We start from the raw sequence: 23714 nt of genomic DNA, 5'->3' as shown, positions 1-23714 counted from the left end.
CATGTATTGAGCTAAAAACAGGGTAATCCTTTAAGAAAACATGCAAAATATATAGCCAGACCTACAATGGAATACAATAAATGTTCATGTGTTAGAAAAACCTAATCAAAGTTTAAAGAGACCTGCTTCTGCATTTCTGTCTTCAGATGTGATATGTGTAATTTAGTAATACCTAAGTAAATGCAAGCTTCAGATCTTCATAAAAAACAGTTACTGAAAGTAATATTAATGTTTTGGAATGGCCCAGTGAGAGTATTGAATCAGGACCCAGGCTGAGGCTAGTCTATTGCCAACCTAGCTCTGTCTACCTAAACAATGTATTTCCAGGCTACATAAGACTAAATCCACTATATTTTGTGAGATTAGAAAAAAATATGTACATTTGAATGCATTCCGCCAAGTTGTACAAATGTGGAGTTTAAGTCATTTACAGTGAAATACAACGTTTGTACCTTTTCTTTTAAGGAGTTTAAATATGTAATCTGTGTTTGTGCTGTTTAGTGCCCTGGATCACTTCCTGTATTGAGAGTGAGGGTTCAAAGGTTTTCATTACAGCTTGTGTAATTCCTGTGTGCTTCTCAGACAGAATCCAAAGAGCTAGCAGTTATGTCAGCAAACACGGAGTGCCAGACCCGCAGCTGTGAGTGCATACTTGTTTCTAGATTTTAACAATGTGATGTGTTGGTACGCATTTACTTAAACTGATTGAGTTATTTTGAAATGGGATTGCTTTGTCAGCTGGTATTAGATTTTAAAAGAGAAATTATTTTTGCATTAATGCTAAACAGTAAAATTAAAATAACTGACTTCACTTGAATTTTCTTTCCTTTTTAAGTCATTTGATCTTGAGTAGACTATGGGTCTGAGTGATTCATGCTCAATCAGAACTGAAGTATAATAAAAAATACAGAACTGAGGAATCCTGACACTGATTTTTCTATAGTTATCAAGCTGCGTTATACAGTTAAGCAACATAAAATGTAGGAATCCTTTCAGTTCTTCATAAAACACACACACCAGCTGATATCAAGACTGTTTAGCACATCACAATACTATTTCGTCTCATTTGAGAACCCCCCAAAAAAGCTGCAGCCATGATAAGACATGTTGGCACTTCTCTTTTATTCCTGCTCCACAGACTACTGCTGAATCAGAACTGTTAAAAGAATTTGCACAATGTCTCATTAAGACCTTTTAGTCATTCTCAGTTGTTCACTGAAAACCAATCACTGACAGGTCTCTGATCGGTGAAAATGAATAGACCAGAAAGAAAATGACATCTGGATAGAAGGTTGTACAGAAACAGAGTTGGTGTGGAAGAGAAAACAGATTAACGGAATAAGAATAGTTATAATAAATCAGTGTTTCAGCTGTGAATATTAAAAAAAACTGTAATTAAAAAGAAATTAAACACTCAATGCTTTTTTCTTGAGGAGTTTTAGGTTGTCTGTGTTTCTCACTTTGTACACAATAGTCATTTTTTATTGTTGGGAGCTGCAGGAATAGCTCCTTAAAATGGCAGCACAAATTCAGGCGTCCTCTGAAATGATGCTGTAAAAACACTTCAAACTCAAGTCCACATAATAAGATGCTGAAACCTATTATCTCTCTACTGCATACTGTCATTGTTATTGTCTGTTTTATTCATAGCACAGGAATGAACAAAAACCTTTGATTGGTTGCAATAACATTTACATTGTCAGGAAAACATTCTCACGAAAGCCCAGCATGGAGCTTGGGTTTGTTCTCAGTGGTTTGCATTTGCTAATTATGTAATACTTGCACATATTTTATTGTTCCATTGTTTTATACAGTATGAAGCAATGAAATGGTAAAAACTGGCAACTGAACAACAAAAAAAACAAAAAAACAATTAAGTGTGGTTCTCAGGTCATCACCTCAGAGAGATGTGAGTTTACACAAGCAGGGGGTTTGACAAGAACTGACATGTACCATCGAGCCAAAAAACTAAACTTACAAAAACTCTCCTTAACTTTTAGAAATCCAAATGTTTCATATGAAGATAAAGAAAAAAAAAACTTGATGAAAACACATATTTACAAACACATTTGTTGTGACTGCTGTTACACAGTTAGGCAAAAAGAATGCAATATTTCGTAATATATTTTATGGATTTAACGGCTTTTTTGCAAAATCTCACTTATCCCTAATCGACACTTGAAAGAAAAAAAAAAACATCCAAAGAAATACATTCTTCACAGCAACACATCATCATTTAACACACCAGTTACGCAACTGGTGAGAAAACTTTCTTGGAAGAGTGTGCCTTTCTGAGCTGAGAAAGTCAGCATGCATTCATGGTTTTCTGGGTTCTCTATCACAGGTTTTCTGAAATACTTACATTGCTTTTCTTCATCTCTACTGTGCTAGTACCCAGCAGGGAACAATGTCCACAGGCCAATGGGCTAGAGAGTGTGGCACCTTTGGTGCATTCAGGGGAGGAAACCCCTGACCCTATCCCCACTACGATCAAGGGAAGTATTCCAGCCTGGATCAATGGGAGCTTTTTGAGAAATGGTCCAGGGAAATTTGAGTTTGGAGAAGACAGGTATTTACTCAACACTTTGAATCTGTTAGTCAGTGCATTTATATGACCATTGTACTCTATACACATTGCTGTCTGAAATGAAGGTTTTCCTAACTGTACATGTTTGAAAACCAAACAAAACTAAATGTTACTTCTATGCTGATGATATTCAGCTCTTTTACCTGAAAAGCCAGAAGAAATATATCAGCTATTAAGATTACAAGCTTGCCTTCAAGTCATTAGGTCCCTAATGCCCTGTGATTTTTTGCATCTTTACACAGACAAGGCTGAAATACCAATGATCACCGGCCACTTTATTAGGTACACCTTTCTACTACCAGATTGGACACCCTTTTGTCTGCAGAACCGCCTTAATTTGTCATGTCATAGATTAGCAGAATGGTCCTTACTGACATGACAGCATCAAGCAGTTGCTGCAGATTTGTTGGCTCCACATGAATCTTTGAATGTTTTACTCCATTACGTCACAAACATGTTGTAGTTGACTGATATGTGGTGACTATGGAGTCTGTTGGATTACAGGAAACTCATTGTCATGTTTAGGAAACTAGTTTGAGATTATTTTGGCTTTGTGACATAGTTCATTATGCTGCTGGATGTAGCCATTAAAGAAGGGATACAATGTGGTCATAAAGGGATAGATATAGTCAGCAGGAATACACAGGTACGCTTTGGTATTTAAATAATGCTCAGCTGGTAGTAAAGAGCCCAAAGTGTCGAAAGAAAATATTCCCTACGCCAGTTTAACTGTTAATACAAGACAAGATGGATCTTTTCTGTTATATTGTTGACATGAAATTCTGACCCTACCATCAGAATGTTGCAGCTGAAATGGAGAATTATCCCGCCAAGCAACATTTATGAATCTGTTACCATCCACTTTTGGTGAGCCTGTGTTATTGGCCTCAGTTTCCTGTTTGTAGCTAACGGGAGTCGCATCCGGTGTAATCTTCTGCTGCTGTATACCATCTGCTTCAAGGCTTGATGTATCGTTGGTTTGGATGTAGCCTTCTACATACTTTGGTTATAGTGAGTGGTTGTTTGAGCCAGAGTTGCCTTTCTCTTATTTTGAATCAGTCTGCCCATTCTCCCCTGACCTCTGACATTATGAAGGCATTTTTTCTTCACAGAATTGCTGCTCACTGCCATTTCATTGAACATCCTGTAAACCAAAAATATTGCACTAAATTCCATATTAAGAGATAGGCTGAGTAAAAATCACAGTAGATCAACAGATTCTAAAATACTAAGCCAATCTGGCAGCAAAACCTGTACCATGGACAGATTAATTTAATCCTCTTTTCTCTCCATTTTGATGCTCAAACTTTAGCAAGTCGCCATAGATGCCTACATGCATTGAGGTGCTGCCATATGATTTGTGTAAATGATTTGAACAAGCATACCTTATTAAGTGGCCAGTGAATGTATATTTGGCCCATAAAACGCAACAATTGACTGCCTAATTTAATTTTCACAACTCTTCTCATAAAATACAATGTCTTGCTAAAATATATGTTTAAGCATCATTTTGTTTTAAATTTAACAAAAATGTATAATATCTATCTTCCATTTATCAACTGTTGCACAAGTCCTTTATTTAGGAAATCTCCTCAATTTGTTTATTGATTCCATCGTTTGTTAGTTGTTGCCTTGTAAAACACTTTAAATGTCTTATTGTTTGATCGTGGCTGCATTAATAAAGCTTAGCTGAGTTGATTTCCAAGTAAACAATATCTTTTCCAGTATTATGCTGCCCAGTTTATCTCACACAAATTACTTCAGCAAAAATGAAAAAAAAAAGCTTTTTTTCCTCTTTCAGATACAATCACTGGTTTGATGGCATGGCCCTGATGCATCGCTTTCACATCTTTGAGGGCAGTGTATCTTACAGCAGCCGATTCCTACACAGTGATTCATACATCCTCAACTCAGAGAAGAACCGCATTGTGGTTTCAGAGTTCGGGACAGTAGCCATGCCTGATCCCTGCAAAAACTTATTTGCACGCTTCTTTTCTCGCTTTCAGATTCCACGTATGTGTTACTTCTTTATTTATTGCATAATTCTGTATGAAACTTGCAGCACGTACAGTGACCATTCCTGTATTATTCCAGCATTAGGTAGTCATTTATTATTTGATCTTGTGACACTAGTCATCTCTGTACAATGTAAACTATGCATTTGTCATCATGCTGAAGAGGGCAGCAAAGACACCATCAGAATCCACCTAAAATCCAAGGCCAAGTTAATGTTGCAGCACTAAGCAAGAATAAAAACACAGAAAATATTTTCTGCTATATAGTTTGCCATAACTTACTTTGTAAAATCAACAAATGCATCATCATTTGCATTGCATTAGAGTGACAGTTTTCCCTTAAGATCATATATTTAATTAACAACAGAAAATAAAATGTTTTTATTGCTTCAGTATAGTAAGAGGGGCCAGTTAAATTGGTTGTGCTTACAGTGCCTTGCGAAAGTATTCGGCCCCCTTGAACTTTTCAACCTTTTGCCACATTTCAGGCTTCAAACATAAAGATATAAATTTCAAATTTTTTGTGAAGAATCAACAAGTGGGACACAATCGTGAAGTGGAATGAAATTTATTGGATGTGTCAAACTTTTTTAACAAATAAAAAACTGAAAAGTGGGGCATGCATTATTATTTGGCCCCTTTACTTTCAGTGCAGCAAACTCACTCCAGAAGTTCAGTGAGGATCTCTGAATGATCCAATGTTGTCCCAAATGACTGATGATGATAAATAGAATCCACCTGTGTGTAATCAAGTCTCCGTATAAATGCACCTGCTCTGTGATAGTCTCAGGGTTCTGTTCAAAGCGCAGAGAGCATCATGAAGACCAAGGAACACACCAGGCAGGTCCGAGATACTGTTGTGGAGAAGTTTAAAGCCGGATCATATTGAAATGGAAGGAGTATCAGATCACTGCAAATCTACCAAGACCCGGCCGTCCCTCTAAACTCTCATCTTGAACAAGAAGACGATTGATCATAGATGCAGCCAAGAGGCCCATGATCACTCTGGATGAACTGCAGAGATCTACAGCTGAGGTGGGAGAGTCTGTCCATAGGACAACAATCAGTCGTACCCTGCACAAATCTGGCCTTCATGGAAGAGTGGCAAGAAGAAAGCCATTTCTCAAAGATATCCATAAAAAGTCTCGTTTAAAGTTTACCACAAGCCACCTGGGAGACACACCAAACATGTGGAAGAAGATGCTCTGGTCAGATGAAACCAAAATCAAATTGTTTGGCCACAATGCAAAACGATATGTTTGGCGTAAAAGCAACACAACTCATCACCCTGAACACACCATCCCCACTGTCAAACATGGTGGTGGCAGCATCATGGTTTGGACCTGATTTTCTTCAGCAGGGACAGGGAAGATGGTCAAAATTGATGGGAAGATGGATGGGGCCAAATACAGGACCATTCTGGAAGAAAACCTGTTGGAGTCTGCAAGAGACCTGAGACTGGGACAGAGATTTATCTTCCAACAAGACAATGATCCAAAACATAAAGCCAAATCTACAATGGAATGGTTCACAAATAAACATATCCAGGTGTTGGAATGGCCAAGTCAAAGTCCAGACCTGAATCCAATCGAGAATCTGTGGAAAGAGCTGAAGACTGCTGTTCACGAACACTCTCCATCCAACCTCACTGAGCTCGAGCTGTTTTGCAAGGAAGAATGGGCAAGAATTTCAGTCTCTTGATGTGCGAAACTGATAGAGACATACCCCAAGAGACTTGCAGCTGTAAATGCAGCAAAGGGTGGGGCTACATAGTATTAACGCAAGGGGGCCGAATAATATTGCACGCCCCACTTTTCAGTGTTTTATTTATTAAATAAGTTTGACACATCCAATACATTTCATTCCACTTCACAATTGTGTCCCACTTGTTGTTGATTCTTCACAAAAAATTAGAATTTTATACCTTTCTGTTTGAAGCCTGAAATGTGGCAAGAGGTTGAAATGTTCAAGGGGGCCGAATACTTTCGCAAGGCACTGTACAAGCATACGCCAAAATACTAATACTAATACTAATAATTTTGATTGATTCATTTGCAGTTAGAGTAAGCTTGAAATGTGATTCCAAAACAGAGATGATTTAATAATGAATGATAAGGCAAAAAGTTGTCAAAATGATAATTCTCCTCTATTTGATTAGAACAAGTACATATGTCAGTTCCCTAAAAATACTAAATAAATTAAATTACATCTCTTGTTACAAATGAGCTTTTATCATATAATTTATCATTCTCGTAGAAAAAAAAAATCTTTTGACAAATATAAGTCATCCAGTGATAATAATTATAAACTCCAAATGATGTTTGCAAACCCCAGACCCTTTTTGCAATGGGTTATGATTTGGATAAAGTTTTGCTCTTGGAACAATTTTTTTGATTGGACCATCAGTGCATGATCTGTTTACATTTCAAAATATGAATAAACACAATTATTGTGTACTGTTTAGCAGCACAGTTTCCTTTCTTAAATTAATCATTACAGTAAAGTAGCTTGTTTCATTATGGTAAGTTTTACTTTTAGTAAAATTGGTGTTTTCTGAGCTCTGGCTGTATGCAGTGTAGATTTAAAGCCAACAAAAATGAGATGAGTTTTTAAATACATTTCATGGTGACCTTTAACGTCCCTGCACAAAACAAATATATATATATATATATCATGAACAAATGTTAAGTCTATATCAGAGATGGGGACTCGAGTTTCAGAGACAGACTTACAGTTAAGCACAACATTTTTCATACCCTTGCCAGAGTTGAATTTAAAATTACTTTTAATATTTAAAGTGAATACATATGATGCAATCAAGAATCCGCAAAGGAAGAATGTTAATGCAAAGATTGAGTTTTAGGTTATTTCCTGTTTCAGCTTTCTTTAATACACACAACTGGCTGCTGCTTAGGTATTACATTTCTTAACACATATAACCTCTGGCTGTTTAAAAAGTTGCTTCACTTTATTATATTACGTTACTGAATCTTAAACCTTTCAGCTGTCGACTTTACAGAAAAAAGCTAATCAAACATTACCTAACAGAGAACAAGCATGCTGATCAGTTATTAATTATATGTCTATTAGCAGCAAGCTACGTTGTCTTGCATCCTGATTTTTTCTCTATGTTTACTTTCATCTGGTGCCTTGCCTATTTGTTTTCCCTGGTTCTTTTCCAGCATGGTTCATTGTCTCTCATGCATTAAAGCAGAAGAGTTTTCGACAAAAGTATCAGATTTTGACCTGCGATGTGGTGCCATGAAATGAAGCAGGATTGTGATGAGAGATTACCGGTCTGCCCTCAGGTGCTCCAGGGGGGAAGAGTTCATGCACAAGAATGTGCATGATAAATGACATCAAAACAACTCATAAGCACATAGTTCTGAGGTTCACACATTCCTTAGTAGTGTTTAAGAGCTATCATCATTTACTTCTAGCTAACAAGGCAGCAGTGACAAATCACTAAAGGCTTTATAGAAATACAACAATTGGTCAGAAAATAGAAGAAAATTTATTTATATTCTACTGCTCTTGCTCTTGTCCTTGATTGCATAAGAGGTTTAATGAAAGGCTGTTCATGCTAATGATAGTGTGTGTGCGCGCGCGCGTGTGTGTGTGTGTGTGTGTGTGTGTGTGTGTGTGTGTGTGTGTGTGTGTGCGCGTGTGTGTGTGTGTGTGGGTGGGTGGGGGGGGATGTGTGAGCTATGAAGGAGAGATAATCGTGAAAATTCTGACTTAAAGCTTCTGTAAAATTAAGAAAAAAAGAGAAACATTTTGTGAATCACTATATCTTCCTGTCATCCACATGTGTAAATAGAGCCCACAGATAATGCTAATGTGAACTTTGTCAAGTACAAGGGAGACTTTTATGCCAGCACAGAAACCAACTTTATGAGAAGAGTGGATCCACAAACCTTGGAGACAAAAGAGAAGGTGGGTAGTTAAAGGTTGAACAAAGTCTCTTTTTAACGCATAGAGCTGATAAGAAGTCAGAGAATTATGATGCTAAAGAGAAATATAAAAAGGATAAAGGTTACAATGTGTTTTTTATTGTTATTTCATTGTCAGGTGGACTGGAGTCAGTATATTGCTGTTAACTCAGCTACAGCACACCCACACTATGACTATGAGGGAGCAACATACAACATGGGCAATTCCTACAGCAAAGATGGTGACTTAAATAGTAGCAAGCCCAAATCGTTGCTTTTTACTTGTTGCAGTTACAGTGTCTTCCAAAAATATTCATTAACCTTTCCATATTTTGTCACGTTAAAGCACCAACAGAGAATACTGTATACTTGTGAAGTGAAAAGAAAATTACATGTGGTTTATAAAATGTTTTACAAGTGAAAATATGACAACAGTGAGCTCCTTGAGTCAATATTGTGGATGTTCACTGCAGTTACAGCTGCAAGTCTTTTGGGATATGTCTCTGTCAGCTTTGTATTGTTCTGCTATATAGCTCAAGCTCGGTCAGTCAGGCTGAGGTTCTATAAACATCAAGTTTCCCTGTTGAATTCTGGTCTCTGCAAAGGCATTCTATGCATGAATACATTTGCACCAAACAATTCCATCGTAGCTCTAGTTGTACTGTACGTTTAGGGCCATTGTGCTGCTGGAATGTTTTTCAGTGCTTTTATGTGAGCAAAAAATTTCACTTTTAGTTTCATATGAACAGAGCACCTTGTCCTGCATGTTTTCTATGCTCCCTACATAGGTTGTGGCAAACACATTTTAATATGTTCAAAAAAAAAAACCATGAATAATTTTCCTTCAACTTCTGAGTTTGGCACTACTTTGTTCCAAATTAATTAAATTTTAAATTTAATTAAATTGTGTCAGTCAGTCATTTTCTACTGCTTATTCCATAGTGGGTCGCGGGGGAGCTGGTGCCTATCTCCAGCAGTCTATGGGCGGGAGGCGGGGTACACCCTGGACAAGTCGCCAGTCCATCGCAATTTAATTTAATTTCAACATAAAATCTTCTGGTTACATGACAAAACGTTAAAAAAATTATAGGAGTATGAATACTATGCCAATTTTTATAAATCTCCAGATGACCAGAAGACCTGAAATGACATCTAAGTTTTTTTGTCATTTATTAGCCAGCCTATTGTGTGTAAATTGCTCTATGTTTTCTGTGCAAATGCGGCATGACAACAAAATGTGTTTTTTGGGGGAACTTCCTTCAGGTTTTTTCTACACCATCATCCGCATCCCTCCCTCTGAGAACACGGCAGCTAAGGAGGACTCGGCAGACCTCAATGGAGCTGAAGTGATCTGTTCCATCCCTGCAGCTGAATCCAGAAAACCTTCATATTATCATAGCTTTGGTGAGATGCACACTTCGGAATGACAAGTAGTGCCCTTTCTTTAACTCGTCTGCAGGTTGGATGCATACTGAACTAAAATCAATGATTACTGTGGAGATATTTATTTAATGACTGGTTCTGGTGCATTGAAACATTTGTGTGCTTTTATTGTTTTAATTGCTCATTTAAGTCTTTTTCTGTTTTTGTCTGTTTGCCTTTTATTCACCCTCTGTCCATAACTCTATCCCTAATTCATACAAAAGCAGCTAAAATTTTGTTTGCCTCCTTGAAAAGCTACAGTGCCTTTATATTTACATCCCTTCAACTTCTATGAGTTCAAATTAAGTTATTTTGTATTTTACAGGATTTTATTTGACAGACCAAAACAAAGCAGCACATAATTGTAAAGTGGAAGGAAAATGATACATGTTTTTTATTAAAACAAAGCTTAGTACAAATACATGCCACTTTTTTCCTGTTATTTTTATTCATAGCAAAAATTAAAACCAAGCATAGTTTTCTTTCCTCTACAATTATGCACTAATCTATATGCACTTGCTCTATTACATAAAATCCTAATAAACAGCACTGAAGTTAACGCTTGCAGTATGACAAAATGTAATATACATTTAAGGGGTATGAATACTGAATAGCACTTTTGCAAGACACTATAGCTCTAATGCCTCAAAGGCACAAAAAGTAAAGTTTTTGATGTAGTTTCCTTCTTGGCCAAATTCAAAGAACAAATTTTCGATGCTTAAAAAATGTTCGTGTTAATGTTTTGTTTATATGGTTGTAATTTATCTTTACTCATTTGTGTATGCTTATTTTTCTGTCTACAGATCAATACTGATAATCACTTACAGCAATATTTATAGACTGCTCTTTGTGGGAATCCTTAACAAAAGCAAACAAAATCCAAACAGGAAGAATATTTGGGGTGGTAGAAATAAACCTTCTGACACACAAACACATGAACACAGATTTTAGCAAATTCAGCAGTATCAGAAGCTTAGAGCACAGCATGAAGACTGGGGCAGTGCCGAAAGTTACAGCAGCATTTGAAAGACTCTACCGGCAGAGAAACATGTGGAGGAGTTTGTTTTTAGTGGTTGCAGAGCACATGATTGGACATTACAGGTCAGCTGATACCCATAGGGGCAACAAGGTAGCCATTAAAAATCAAGCTCTGGGCCAATGCCAGTCAACTAAAGCAAATAAGACTCCATTATTTGGCTGATTTAACACAGCGTTGCTCCATTTGTTCCCTGATCACATCTCGGTCTATATTTCTGGCGCAGCACCCTGTCCTACCAGACTTCCGGGCACCGGAAAATCCCACAAGTCAGGAAAACATCATGCAGTTGTACAACAAACCTAATATTACATTTGTCAGAGGAGTTCCAGGTTGTGTTCCAGCTCTCTTCTGCCCATGTGTAAGAATAACAATTTTACCTGAACATTTACTTCAGAAGTGTAACACAGAAAATGTCATTGCTGAGACCAGAAATATTCAATTTGCAACTGATTCTGATCCATGTGGCTTCCTCAGTTCAGAGAAGGAATAACAAGGTCACAGAATTAGATGGTGGAAGGGACTGAACAAAGTGCAGATGCTTGACAGTGTATGTGCAGGTACAGATGTCCTTACAAACATTGTTTTGATGGATCACATGGGCTTCCGATAATTGAGATCTGTTATATTGCATTTGTGTATTACTTTATCAGGATTAGTTACTGATTTAAAACCGGTTTACAGACTTTTTGTGACTATGCAGTTCCAGTCAGAGTTTAACATAGAATCATGATCAGCATGAATGTTTTCTTAAGTTGGGCCTTTTCATGATCTATTTAAACCACATTTTTGGGGGGTGAATTGATAATACAACATACAACTTTAATGATTTTTAAAAACATGAGTTGGGTAAACAAGATTAAGTGTATGTGGATTTTCTCAAATCTACATACATTCTAACACATTTATTCATACAGTCTCTGATATATCCATTCACTTCTGCAAATATTTGAATAAATATCCCTTAACAGGTTGTCTATAAACTCTGTGCATTGTGTAAGCAAGGTGCTAGTGTAATTGCGCTAGATATTTGAGCTCTGTTCTTGGCAGAAACTGGCCAGTTTCCTGGCACAGACTTGACTTTTAACCATAGCCCAAACATTGGCCCATTCCCAAGTATAATGTTAGCCTGATTCATCCATTTCAAATCCAGTTTTGATGTGCTTGTGATCGCTGACCTGTTGAAACACCTAATTGTGTCTAAGTTATAACTATCAGTGGATTGGAGGTTAAGTTGAATAATAATGATGTAGTCTTTTGTTTTCAATGCAACACTGAAACTGGCAGCAGAACAACCCCACAGCATGTCCTTCCACCACCATGCATAACAGTTGCTTAATTCTAATTAGCTTAAAGAGTTTAGCTGTACTCTTGGGATCATTGTTTTAGTCAGTGTGACCAAACAGGCGAATCTTTGTCTCATTTGACCGTGAAGGGATTCTCTAGAAGGCATTCAAATTCTTCATGTGGGCAGCTCTATAATTCAGTTGAACCTAAAGAGTTCAGTTTTGATGGAGGTGTTTCTTTCCTTCAAAACTGGCTTCAGAGTTGACAGTGACACTGGTTCCAGCATCTTCCAGCTTGTGGTAGGCTTGAGCCTTTGTGGTCCTTGAGTTATTCCTGCTCATTTTTGTCAATTTTAACCTGAGAGTGACAGTTTGGATCACATAATTTAAACGTAGACACAACTTTTATGTTCTAACTAGAAAACTAATATGAAAACACATCAAAACTGGTTTTTGAATAGATAAAGCATGCTAACATTAAGGTTGTGGGATGGCACGTATCTGAATTCTAGCTGAGACGAATAGAATTTTCTGAAAAGCCAGGTCTTTGCCTGAAAAAAACAACTAATCAATCTAAACCAGTTCTACCAATTCCGACCAATTCTGATACAAAAAGCAATGTAAAGGGACATATGACCACATATTAGTGGGGGTGTATGTATATATTTGACACTGTGTAGATTAAAGACAATCTTCAATAAATTCAAACTTCAAATTCAAATTCTTTGTTTAAAAAACACCTACTGAAGTTGTTAGCCTTAACAGTCCATCCAAAAAGTGTTTAAGTTATAAATTAATAGCTGTAATGTTTATACATTCTCCTGCAAGTCATAAGAATGTATAAACCTCTTACTTGAGTTTAAAGGTGAGGTAAATATTCCTCTATGATGCCTATTTTCTTTGGTAAAATGCTGGGAAAATTGTAATGTGCAATAGGGAACAGATTAAGGCATGAGCAGTTCTACAGCTTGTTTTTCTAATGTTCAGTAAAAATTTTCCCCTCTCCAGTCATGTCGGAGAACTACATTGTGTTTGTGGAGCAGCCGATAAAGCTGAATTTGCTGAAGTTCATGCTGTACAAGATCATGGGACAGAGTTTTCAAAAAATCCTCAGCTGGGAGCCACAATATGACACCATTTTCCACCTGATTGACAGGCACACAGGCAAGGTGTGTGACTTCAGTTTCTGAGCTGTCGAAAACTATTTGAAAGATCAAGTGATGTAGCAACTTCTAAAAGGCATGCAGTTTAAGAAACATTATATTTGTAACCTTAAGAAAGATTTGAGCAACCCTTTTTTGCTAACTGATATTTGTACAATTACAAACTTTAAAAATGTTTTTTAAAAGTCCAGAAAAGATTGAAATAAACAACAAAATTGGATTAAAGTATTTGAAAAGCTTTTCAGAAATCATCCCCTAAGCAATAAGACTAAACTTTTGTACAACCAAATTCAACAAGTACAATGTAGTGCAAACCATGAAACCCACAGTCGCACATAGCTGCTGAAAAAGCAATAACAAACATTTGAAAGCTGTGCATAGATCTATGCATGCACGATTACATTTTTGTCTTATTCATTTTGATGAAGACACACTTGGATGCTGGAGCCTTTTCCTCAAACATCGTTACTCTCAATTTCTTTGTCTCATTACACAGTGCACTCAATAAACTCAAGGAAAAAAAAAACTCCTGAAAAGTTAAGGTGCATTAGAACATCAGCAAATGCTGCTGGTCTTCAAATATTTAACAGAATCAGCCTACTTCTCTCAACTTGTTTGTTTGAAGGATTTTTACATTACTGGCATTTGCCACTATACAATGACTATAACTGATCCAACAGGAGAGCGAAGTGAAGTACCGAGCAGCACCGATGTTCACACTGCATCAGATCAACGCATTTGAAGACAATGGCTTCTTGGTGATGGACATGTGCTGCGGGGATGATGGTGTGGTCATCGGGGACTTCACTCTGGAGAACCTGCGTCGACAATCGGGAGAGGACATGGACAAGGTTGACTCATGCCTTCATTATAAAATATGAGCTCAGATTTATGTGCGGACTCAAAACAATTATTACAAATGTTGGGATAATTCAGTTATGGTGTGTGTTTGCATGTATATACAGGGGTTGGACAATGAAACTGAAACACCTGTTGTTTTAGTGTGGGAGGTTTCATGGCTAAATTGGACCAGCCTGGTAGCCAGTCTTCATTGATTGCACATTGCACCAGTAAGAGCAGAGTGTGAAGGTTCAATTAGCAGGGTAAGAGCACAGTTTTGCTCAAAATATTGAAATGCACACAACATTATGGGTGACATACCAGAGTTCAAAAGAGGACAAATTGTTGGTGCACCTCTTGCTGGCGCATCTGTGACCCAGACAGCAAGTCTTTGTGATGTATCAAGAGCCACGGTATCCAGGGTAATGTCAGCATACCACCAAGAAGGACGAACCACATCCAGCAGGATTAACTGTGGACGCAAGAGGAAGCTGTCTGAAAGGGATGTGCAGGTGCTAACCCGGATTGTATCCAAAAAACTTAAAACCACGGCTGCCCAAATCACGGCAGTTAAATATGCACCTCAACTCTCCTGTTTCCACCAGAACTGTCCGTCGGGAGCTCCACAGGGTCAATATACACGCCCGGGCTTCTATATTCAAACCTTTGGTCACACATGCCAATGCCAAACGTCGGTTTCAATGGTGCAAGGAGCGCAAATCTTGGGCTGTGGTCATTGTGAAACATGTATTGTTCTCTGATGAGTCCACCTTTACTGTATTTGCCCACATCTGGGAGAGTTACGGTGTGGAGAAGCCCCAAAGAAGCGTACCACCCAGACTGTTGCATGCCCAGAGTGAAGCATGGGGGTGGATCAGTGATGGTTTGGGCTGCCATATCATGGCATTCCCTTGGCCCAATACTTGTGTTAGATGGGTGTGTCACTGCCAAGGACTACCGAACCATTCTTGAGGACCATGAGCATCCAATGGATCAAACATTGTATCCTGATGGCAGTGCCGTGTATCAGAATCAGAATCAGAATCAGAAAAGCTTTATTGCCAAGTACGGGGAAAGGGAGAATGTCAGGAATGTCAGGGTGGTTTCCGGGCTTTGTTAACAAGGCTGGTGGCAGATGGGAAAAAACTGTTCTTGTGGCGTGAGGTTTTGGTCCGGATGGACCGCAGCCTCCTGCCAGTGGGGAGAGTTTCAAAGAGTCTGTGACCGGGGTGGGAGGGATCAGCCAGAATCTTCCCTGCCCGCTTCAGGGTCCTGGAGGTGTACAGTTCCTGGAGCGACAGTAGACTGCAGCCAATCACCTTCTCAGCAGACCGAATGACACGCTGCAGCCTGCCCTTATCCTTGGCTGTAGCAGCGGCGTACCAGATGGTGATGGAGGAGGTGAGGATGGACTCAATGATGGCTGTGTAGAAGTGCACCATCATAGTCTTTGGCAGGTTGAATTTCTTCAGCTGCCGCAGGAAGAACATCCTCTGCTGGGCTTTCTTGATGAGGGAGCTGATGTTTGGCTCCCACTTGAGATCCTGGGAGATGATGGTTCCCAGGAAGCGGAAAGATTCCACAGTGTCAATTGTGGAGTCACAGAGGGTGATGGGGGCAGGTGGGGCTGGGTTCTGCCTGAAGTCCACAACCATCTCCACTGTCTTTAGAGCATTGAGCTCAAGGTTGTTCTGGCTGCACCAGTCCAACAGATGGTCCACCTCCCATCTGTATGCAGACTCGTCACCATCAGAGATGAGTCCGATCAGGGTGGTGTCGTCCACAAACTTCAGAAGCTTGACAGACTGGTGACTGGAGGTGCAGCTGTTGGTGTACAGGGAGAAGAGCAGAGGAGAGAGAACACAGCCTTGGGGGGAACCGGTGCTGATGGTCAGGGAGTCAGAGACGTGCTTCCCCAGCCTCACGCGCTGCTTCCTGTCAGACAGGAAGTCAGTGATCCACCTGCAGGTGGAGTCGGGCACACTCAGCTGGGAGAGCTTCTCCTGTAGCAGAACTGGGACGATGGTGTTGAAGGCAGAGCTGAAATCCACAAACAGGATCCTGGCGTAGGTTCCTGTGGAGTCCAGGTGCCGGAGGATGAAGTGAAGGGCTAGGTTGACTGCATCATCTACAGACCTGTTGGCTCTGTAGGCAAACTGCAGGGGGTCAGGATGACAATGCACCAATACACACAGCAAGACTGGTGAAAGATTGGTTTGATGAACATGAAAGTGAAGTTGAACATCTCCCATGGCCTGCACAGTCACCAGATCTAAATATTATTGAGCCACTTTGGGGTGTTTTGGAGGAGCGAGTCAGGAAACGTTTTCCTCCACCAGTATCACGTAGTGACCTGGCCACTATCCGGCAAGAAGAATGGCTTAAAATCCCTCTGACCACTGTGCAGGACTTGTATATGTCATTCTCAAGACGAATTGATGCTGTATTGGCCGCAAAAGGAGGCCCTACACCATACTAATAAATTATTGTGGTCTAAAACCAGGGGTTCCAGTTTCATTGTCCAACCCCTGTACATTGCCATGCAAAACATGTCAATAGTCATTTTAATACTCCTCAAACCTTTTCCCATTTTGTCACACTATAACTAGAAACTAAAATGTATTTTATGCAAAAACAATGACTAAGTAGCACATAACAGTGAAAGTGAAGAAAAAGGATAAATTGTTTTCAGAGCATGTCATGCATCATATTTCTTGTACTTCTAGCTGTATGTTTGGGGTTGTTGTTCTGCTTGAAGGTTAATCTTCACCCCCATTTTCAAGTCTTTTGCAACCTCTAACAGGCTTTCTTACAGATTTTCCCTGTATTTAGCTCTGACTGACTTCTCTGTCTTGCTAACAAAAGCAGCCCTATGGATTGTTGCTGCCACCACCATGTTTCACCATGGGGATTGTGTGTTCCAAGTGTTAGTTTTATGCTACACATATCATGTTGCATTCAGGCAAAAGCTTATTTTTGTTTTATCTGACCAGAGCACCTTCATCCACATGTTTGCTCTGTCCTCTGTGTGGCTTTTGAAACGCTGCAGAGTAGAAGTCTTTCTTTAACAATTCAATAATCATGTGACTCTTCCATTATGATCAGATTTGCAAAGTGCATGACTAATAATGTTCCTGTTGACAGTTTTTTTTCCACCTGAGGTGTAAAAACCTCCTTGAGAGTTACAATGTTGGCTGCTTCTCAGATATGATGCTCACTTGGCCTGGCCTTTTGGCTATTCTTTTATAACCCAACCTTACTTTAAACTTTTCTTATCGTTTTCCTGACCTGTCTGCTCTATTCTTTTGTTGTCGGGATGCTGTTTGTTCACTAATGTTTTCTAACAAACCACTGAATTCTCCACAGAATGCTGTAACAATCATTACTGAAGATAAAAATATATACACATACTCTTTTAACTAATAAGTCTGCTTTTAAAGGAATGCAATGGATTTTGCATGAAGAATATCATAGTAAAGTGGCTGAATACATTTATATGCCGTGCTTAAAATTATATTCAAGGGTTTTTAAAATCATGAATCTATGCTGCATGGCTTTATCGCACTAACCATGAATTGTTTATATCTATAATTTGACAAAATGTGAAAAGTTCAAGGGCTGCAAATACTTTTGCAAGGCACTCTGAACTGAATTGTCAAGATAATAAGGACTATTTGTTTGTCTTTCAGGCAGTGTTTGTCAAATTACATTAAAAGCTTTTTTTTTTTTTTTTCCTTTCTCTGCAAGTTTCTGGTGCTTTAAGTTCATAAAATGTCGGATTTCAAAAATGAGTAAAAATGTCCACTAATCAACACAAATATTAATCAAAACATTCTAGTTTTCTAACTGTCTTGTTCTGATTGTTATCTTTTAGATTGTTTTTAGAGCATCTTTATTTAAAGTAGCCACACAAGTTGCAGCTCTTCATTTCTGATGGATTTTATGTTTTTTGGCAGTTTTACAACTCTTTGTGCAGAAACCTCCCAAGGAGATACGTCCTGCCTCTAAACATGGATGAACAAACTCCTTTGGACCAAAACCTTGTCATGCTACCAAACTGTAAAGCCACAGCAAAGAAGACAGACTCTGGGGAGGTGGGATTATACAGTATTCACATTTCTGTATGGTCATTGCACTTCCAAAGTAATATGTTTAAGTGTAAAGAATCAGACCTATAATCATGATAAATACAGGCAATTCTCTCCCACACATTCCAAGCAATTACCCAGCATAATGAGATAAGCTACTTTCTGCAAGACAGTAATTTCATGACTTATCGCAGGCAAAAATGATGTCCACCATGCAGTGAACAATTGCCGTTTAATAGCTTTTGTGAGGCCCACACACACACACTTTTGTGCACTGTTTTCTTAAAGCACAATAAAGAAAGAAAAGGTAATATTTTAGTTGTCATGACTACCTAAGCAACAGTTTTCTCAGTATTGGTTCTTAGATAGACATCTGTTATATTCAGGTGAAACAGATAGGAATATGTTGCTGGTTACACCTCAGAACAAATGAATATTGCATATTTGAGTTATTTGGAGTTTATACAGAAATGTATAGGGTTTTATTTGAGCAAGGATTCAATGCAGGTATCCATTCATCTTTAGCAGGCAGGACTTGAGTTTTCAACATCCCAAGACAGCAGTGTTATGTAAATTGAGCCTTTTAGGGAAAAAAAAACCAAAAAAAAAAAACCTTCTTTGCATTAAATTCTGACCCAACAGGTTTACGTGACCCATGAGGAGCTTCATAATGATAAGCTATTGCAGTATGGCGGCCTCGAGTTCCCTCAGATCAACTACGACAAGTACAATGGCAGACCTTACCGTTACTTCTATGCATGTGGCTTTGGGCACGTTTTTGCCGACTCGCTGCTTAAGATGGATGTCCACACCAAGGAGCTTAAGGTTCTCTATTATCAAGAGACTACTTAGATAGAGCTCATGATTAAATAGACCACTTTTACAAAAGAACTTGGTAAGCTATATTTTTAACTGAAAACTGCTCAGATAAAAGGTCTGCAATCCCTCTGTTTAGGTGTGGCGCTATCCAGGCTTGTACCCGTCTGAGCCTGTCTTCGTTGCCTCACCCACTGCTGCAGAGGAAGATGATGGAGTGGTCCTGTCAGTCATTATAACTCCTAGAAAGGTAATTTAACAAAACACACTGGCACAAACTAGCAGCGCTCTTTTTCAACTTACAGTGCCTTTCAAAAGTATTCATAGACTTTCACATTTTTTAATCTTGCTCAAAGTTCAATGCATTTTATTAAGATTTTATATGTTAGATCAACACAAAGTAGCATATAATAGCAAGGTGGAAGGAAAGAAATACAGCAAGGCTAGGTTATACAATATCCCTAGTTTTCAACATCTCACTGTTCAATCTATCATCTGAACATGGAAGGAGTATGGCACAACTGCAAACTTACATACATACAAAGTGCTATGTGTGCTGAAAAACTAACACTGCACATAACGCTGAACACACGATCCTCACAGGGAAACAAAGATCTTTAGCTGTAACTATTATTTGGTATGTGAGGGACCCATATGAAGAGCGTGGCTGAGGTGAAAATAGACTTCTTTAAAAATAAAATATTCGGGGACTTAAAAGAGTTGCACAGGAAGAACAAGACATCAAGCACGGGAAGCAATGGGCGTAAAGAGTAATTGAGAATGATGAACAATAATGACCATGGGGCAGGCAGGCAGGCAAACAGAAGAATCCAGGGGAGAAGAAAGACTAAAATGGAGCTTAAAAGGAAAAAGAAACAGGTGCCGGCTGTGGTCAAAATGAGGTAGCATATTTCAGCAGAATCAATATTTTTGCAAGGTGGCTGCGGCTGAGGGTGGAAGACAAATTAACCAGGGCAGAGCAGCAATAGAAATACAAGAGAACCCAAGAAAAATATCTACCAGAAAATAACTCTAAATGTCCTGAGAACACTAGAAAGAAGCAAGCACAAAATAATGAACTAATAAGGGAAACACCTAACAAAACAAGCATAAGGAAACAAACCCATGAAAGTAAGACCTAAACAACAAAAAAAACAACAAGGAAATGGTGAAAATACACACAGAAAAGAAAGCAAAACCCTTAACACCTCGGGATCATGACAGAAACATCAGCAAAAGGAGGTTCTAGAAAATACTGACTAACTATTCACACCACATTTAAAAACAATTTCAACATTTTTGAATTCCTCTCCTTTGCCTTCCACTTCACAATTATGGACAACCTTACATTGGTGTTTCATATAAAATTCAATGAAGTTTGTGGTTGTAATGAGAAAAAAAGTTCAAGGAGTATGAACACTTTTGCAAGGCAATGCAAGCACCATTACTTCAACTGATGATACAATCTATAGTGTATGGTGTGAGGTGTGAATAAAAAAAAAACATACATTAAGAGTCTTAAAACTTTCTTTGCTACTTAAGCGCTCTTATTAATAATGCTGAAGGGAAAGAACAATGCACTGTTGGAGTGAGGCTGTGCTTCTTTTGTGATCCCTTTATTTTTCATTTCTTGTTACACATCACATTTTATCTCCTCTGTTTCTGCTTCCAGGAAAAAAGTACTTTCTTGCTCGTTCTGGATGCCAAGACCTTCACTGAGCTGGGCAGAGCTGAGGTCCCTGTCAATATCCCATATGGAACCCATGGAGTGTTTAACAAGATGGGCTAGATGTGCCACTTTTTGAAGCTCTGTGGCAAATTGCTGAAAGTAAACCAGCAAGCCAGCCACTTTATCCACAGGATGGAATATTTCTCTTGATATGATTGCCTATAAACACTCCTGTGATGAAAAACACCAAGGAGAAAAAGTAAGAGCAGAGAAAAACTGCAGACTCATAGCATTTGTTTGTTCCTTTCTGAATGAGATTGATGCACTTCTTCACTTCATCCCAGTGTATCAGTTGGGTGGATGGATTTTTTGTAGACTTATGAGGCACTTTTTTGCTAATTGCTCGTGTGACAATTTGTAACAATCTTTTCAGAAATGAACTGGGCACCTTGCAGACACTTGAAAGGTCTTCTATTTTCATTAGAAAACATTGCATCAAATCAATGTACACTTTAAATAAAATGTGTTTCTTTTTTTCTTTTAAAGTGTTTTTGCATTACCACACCATCAGAAACACTATACTCCCAGAGAGAAGAAAATAGCACTTAAGAAACATAAAAATGCATCAGAGGAAATTCAATTTCTGTCAAAGTAATGTGATAAAAATGAACAATGTCTGAAATGGCTGCAAAACAAATGGATCTAACTGGTCAATGGCCTTCTGTGAGTCTAGCGGAGGTTGCATTATGATTTTGTGTTGCCTTGCTCAAAACAAACCAAAACAAAGTCGTATTACACTGTGAGATGTGCAGGAACACACGTCCAAACCATAATGAGAAGCACTTGTTCCCTTCAAATCCTCTCCTGGACTGACTTTACTGATCGTTGTTTTTTTAATTCCTACAGTGATTTGAAATAACTGATTTTAAGTGACTTTGCACTCTTTTCAGGCACTTTGTGTAAAAGCTGAGAGGTTTCAGAAATGTCATTACTCATAAATATGAATATATTATAAACTTTGTATTTTTAGTGCTTTGAAACTGACTATAGAGTTTTTAGTAAATTTTAAGTCTTTTTTTTACAATAACAAGCCTCAGCTTTAAATAAATCATGAATGAAACAACACAGGTTGTGCAGGTTTTATCATTAACCTATCCCTATTACTTCACACTAAATAAGACAGGATGAAAGAAATTCATAATGTAATATTTTAATTATTTTTCTAATTACATTGCAGCTCCATATCTTTCTAGTGATTTAACAAAACCTCTGGTTTTTTGACGTTCTTCTCTTATTCAGCTAGATGTCCCAATAAATTTGCTTTATGGGTCTTCAATAATGCAAATGATTTAGCTTATAACTCATATGTTAAACATGACTCATGTTTAATTTCTGTGGGTGTTTGACTGCTTGTGTGTGAGTTATGGTTTTCTGTGTGTTATTCATCCGTTGTGTTATCTGAGGTTGGGTCATAGAAGTTACCAGTCCCAGGAAGAAAACTCAGAGACCAAGCTTATTCTGGGATCCTTAGTTGTTCCTAGATACACTTTCATTAAGATATTAACAGATTTATTACATTTTTGCTTTTTTGTCACACCTAAATGTTTCAGATCAGCAAGTAAATTTTAACATGACGAAGACAACATGAAGTTTTCAAATTTCATTTGTTATGGTAAAGATGAATTTCAAAACCAGGTAGCCCTATGTAAAAATAATAATTGTCCCCTAAATCCAATAAGTGGATGTGCCACCTTAGGCAGCAATAATGACCATCAACTGTTTGGGATAACTGGTAATGAGTGGTTTATATCATTGTAAAAGAATACTGGTCCTCTCTTTTGCTGAATTATTTCAATTTAGCTACATTGTTTTTAAGCATGTACTGCCACTTTAAAGGCTAAACTTAGGTGAGATCTAAGTCCAGATTTTGTTTAGACTGCTCATTTTATTTAATTCACTCAGAAGTGAATTTGGTAGTGTCCTTCATATCATTGTCCTGATACATAACACAAGTGTGCTTGAACTTAAGGTAACAAGCTAATAGCTGGGCATTCTTCATCTGGATTGTCTGCTATCGCATTATTTGTGTTTTCTTCAGTTGCTGTACTGCAAGTCGTCTACATCCTAAAGCAGCAAAGCAGCCTCAGACCATTACTCTACCCCGACCAAGTTTTCTGTAATTATGTTATTCTTCTGAAATACTGTTGTCTTCTGGACTATCAAGAGGTTTTTGACAAACCTTTATATTCGTTTCGGTCAGCATTGCTTTTTGTCTTAACACTGTCTTGTGAATGCAGTTTTTTCACATAAACATATTGTTGAATCATGAACTCTGACCTTAACTGAAACAAGTGAGGCCTGTAATGCTTTAGATGTTGTTGTTTGTTCTTTTGTGACCTCCTGAATGAGTCATGGATGTACTCTTGAATAATTTTGGCATGTTGACAAATCCTGGGAAGGTCCACTACTGTTCCATGTGTTGGACAATGTGGTCACTCACTGTGGTTAAGTGGAGCTGCAAAGCCTTACAAATGGCTGATAACTGAAAGATTCTGTTAAACTGATAAACTGATAGTAACTCTGTTACTCATATGTTCATGGATTTGGAGCATGATGTGTTGCTTTTGAGATCTTTTAGTATACATATTGTCAGACATGTTTCAATTAAGTGAGTTCTTAATTCTGAGGGTCAGCAGTTAACAGACCTGGGAGAGACTTGTTAAATTAAATCAAATAAAACCGTTCAATCACAGTTAATTGATGACGTAACAAGGTGGGGGTAAACTGCTTTTCCACAAAGGCCAATTTAGCTTCATTAACTGTTTTCCCTTAAAAAAGAAACCATTATTTAAAAACTGCA

General features: G+C 38.2%; 1 protein-coding gene across 1 annotated transcript; it reads left to right on the top strand.

The window, feature by feature from the left end:
- The first annotated feature begins 504 nt into the window (after positions 1-504).
- Positions 505-22497, top strand: bco2l (beta-carotene 15, 15-dioxygenase 2, like). Its single transcript, XM_047381182.1, has 12 exons — positions 505-640; positions 2392-2569; positions 4389-4600; positions 8423-8538; positions 8674-8776; positions 9798-9938; positions 13287-13447; positions 14122-14292; positions 18238-18375; positions 19012-19194; positions 19325-19435; positions 20858-22497. Exons 1-12 carry the CDS (start codon positions 607-609, stop codon positions 20972-20974), a joined length of 1665 nt encoding a protein of 554 aa, XP_047237138.1. The 5' UTR covers positions 505-606; the 3' UTR covers positions 20975-22497.
- The last annotated feature ends 1217 nt before the right edge of the window (positions 22498-23714 follow it).

The sequence above is a fragment of the Girardinichthys multiradiatus genome, chromosome 12 (assembly GCF_021462225.1).
Source record: "Girardinichthys multiradiatus isolate DD_20200921_A chromosome 12, DD_fGirMul_XY1, whole genome shotgun sequence".
Taxonomy (NCBI): domain Eukaryota; kingdom Metazoa; phylum Chordata; class Actinopteri; order Cyprinodontiformes; family Goodeidae; genus Girardinichthys; species Girardinichthys multiradiatus.
Note: the sequence above shows the minus strand (reverse complement) of the source record. Positions and strands in the feature narration are given on the sequence as shown.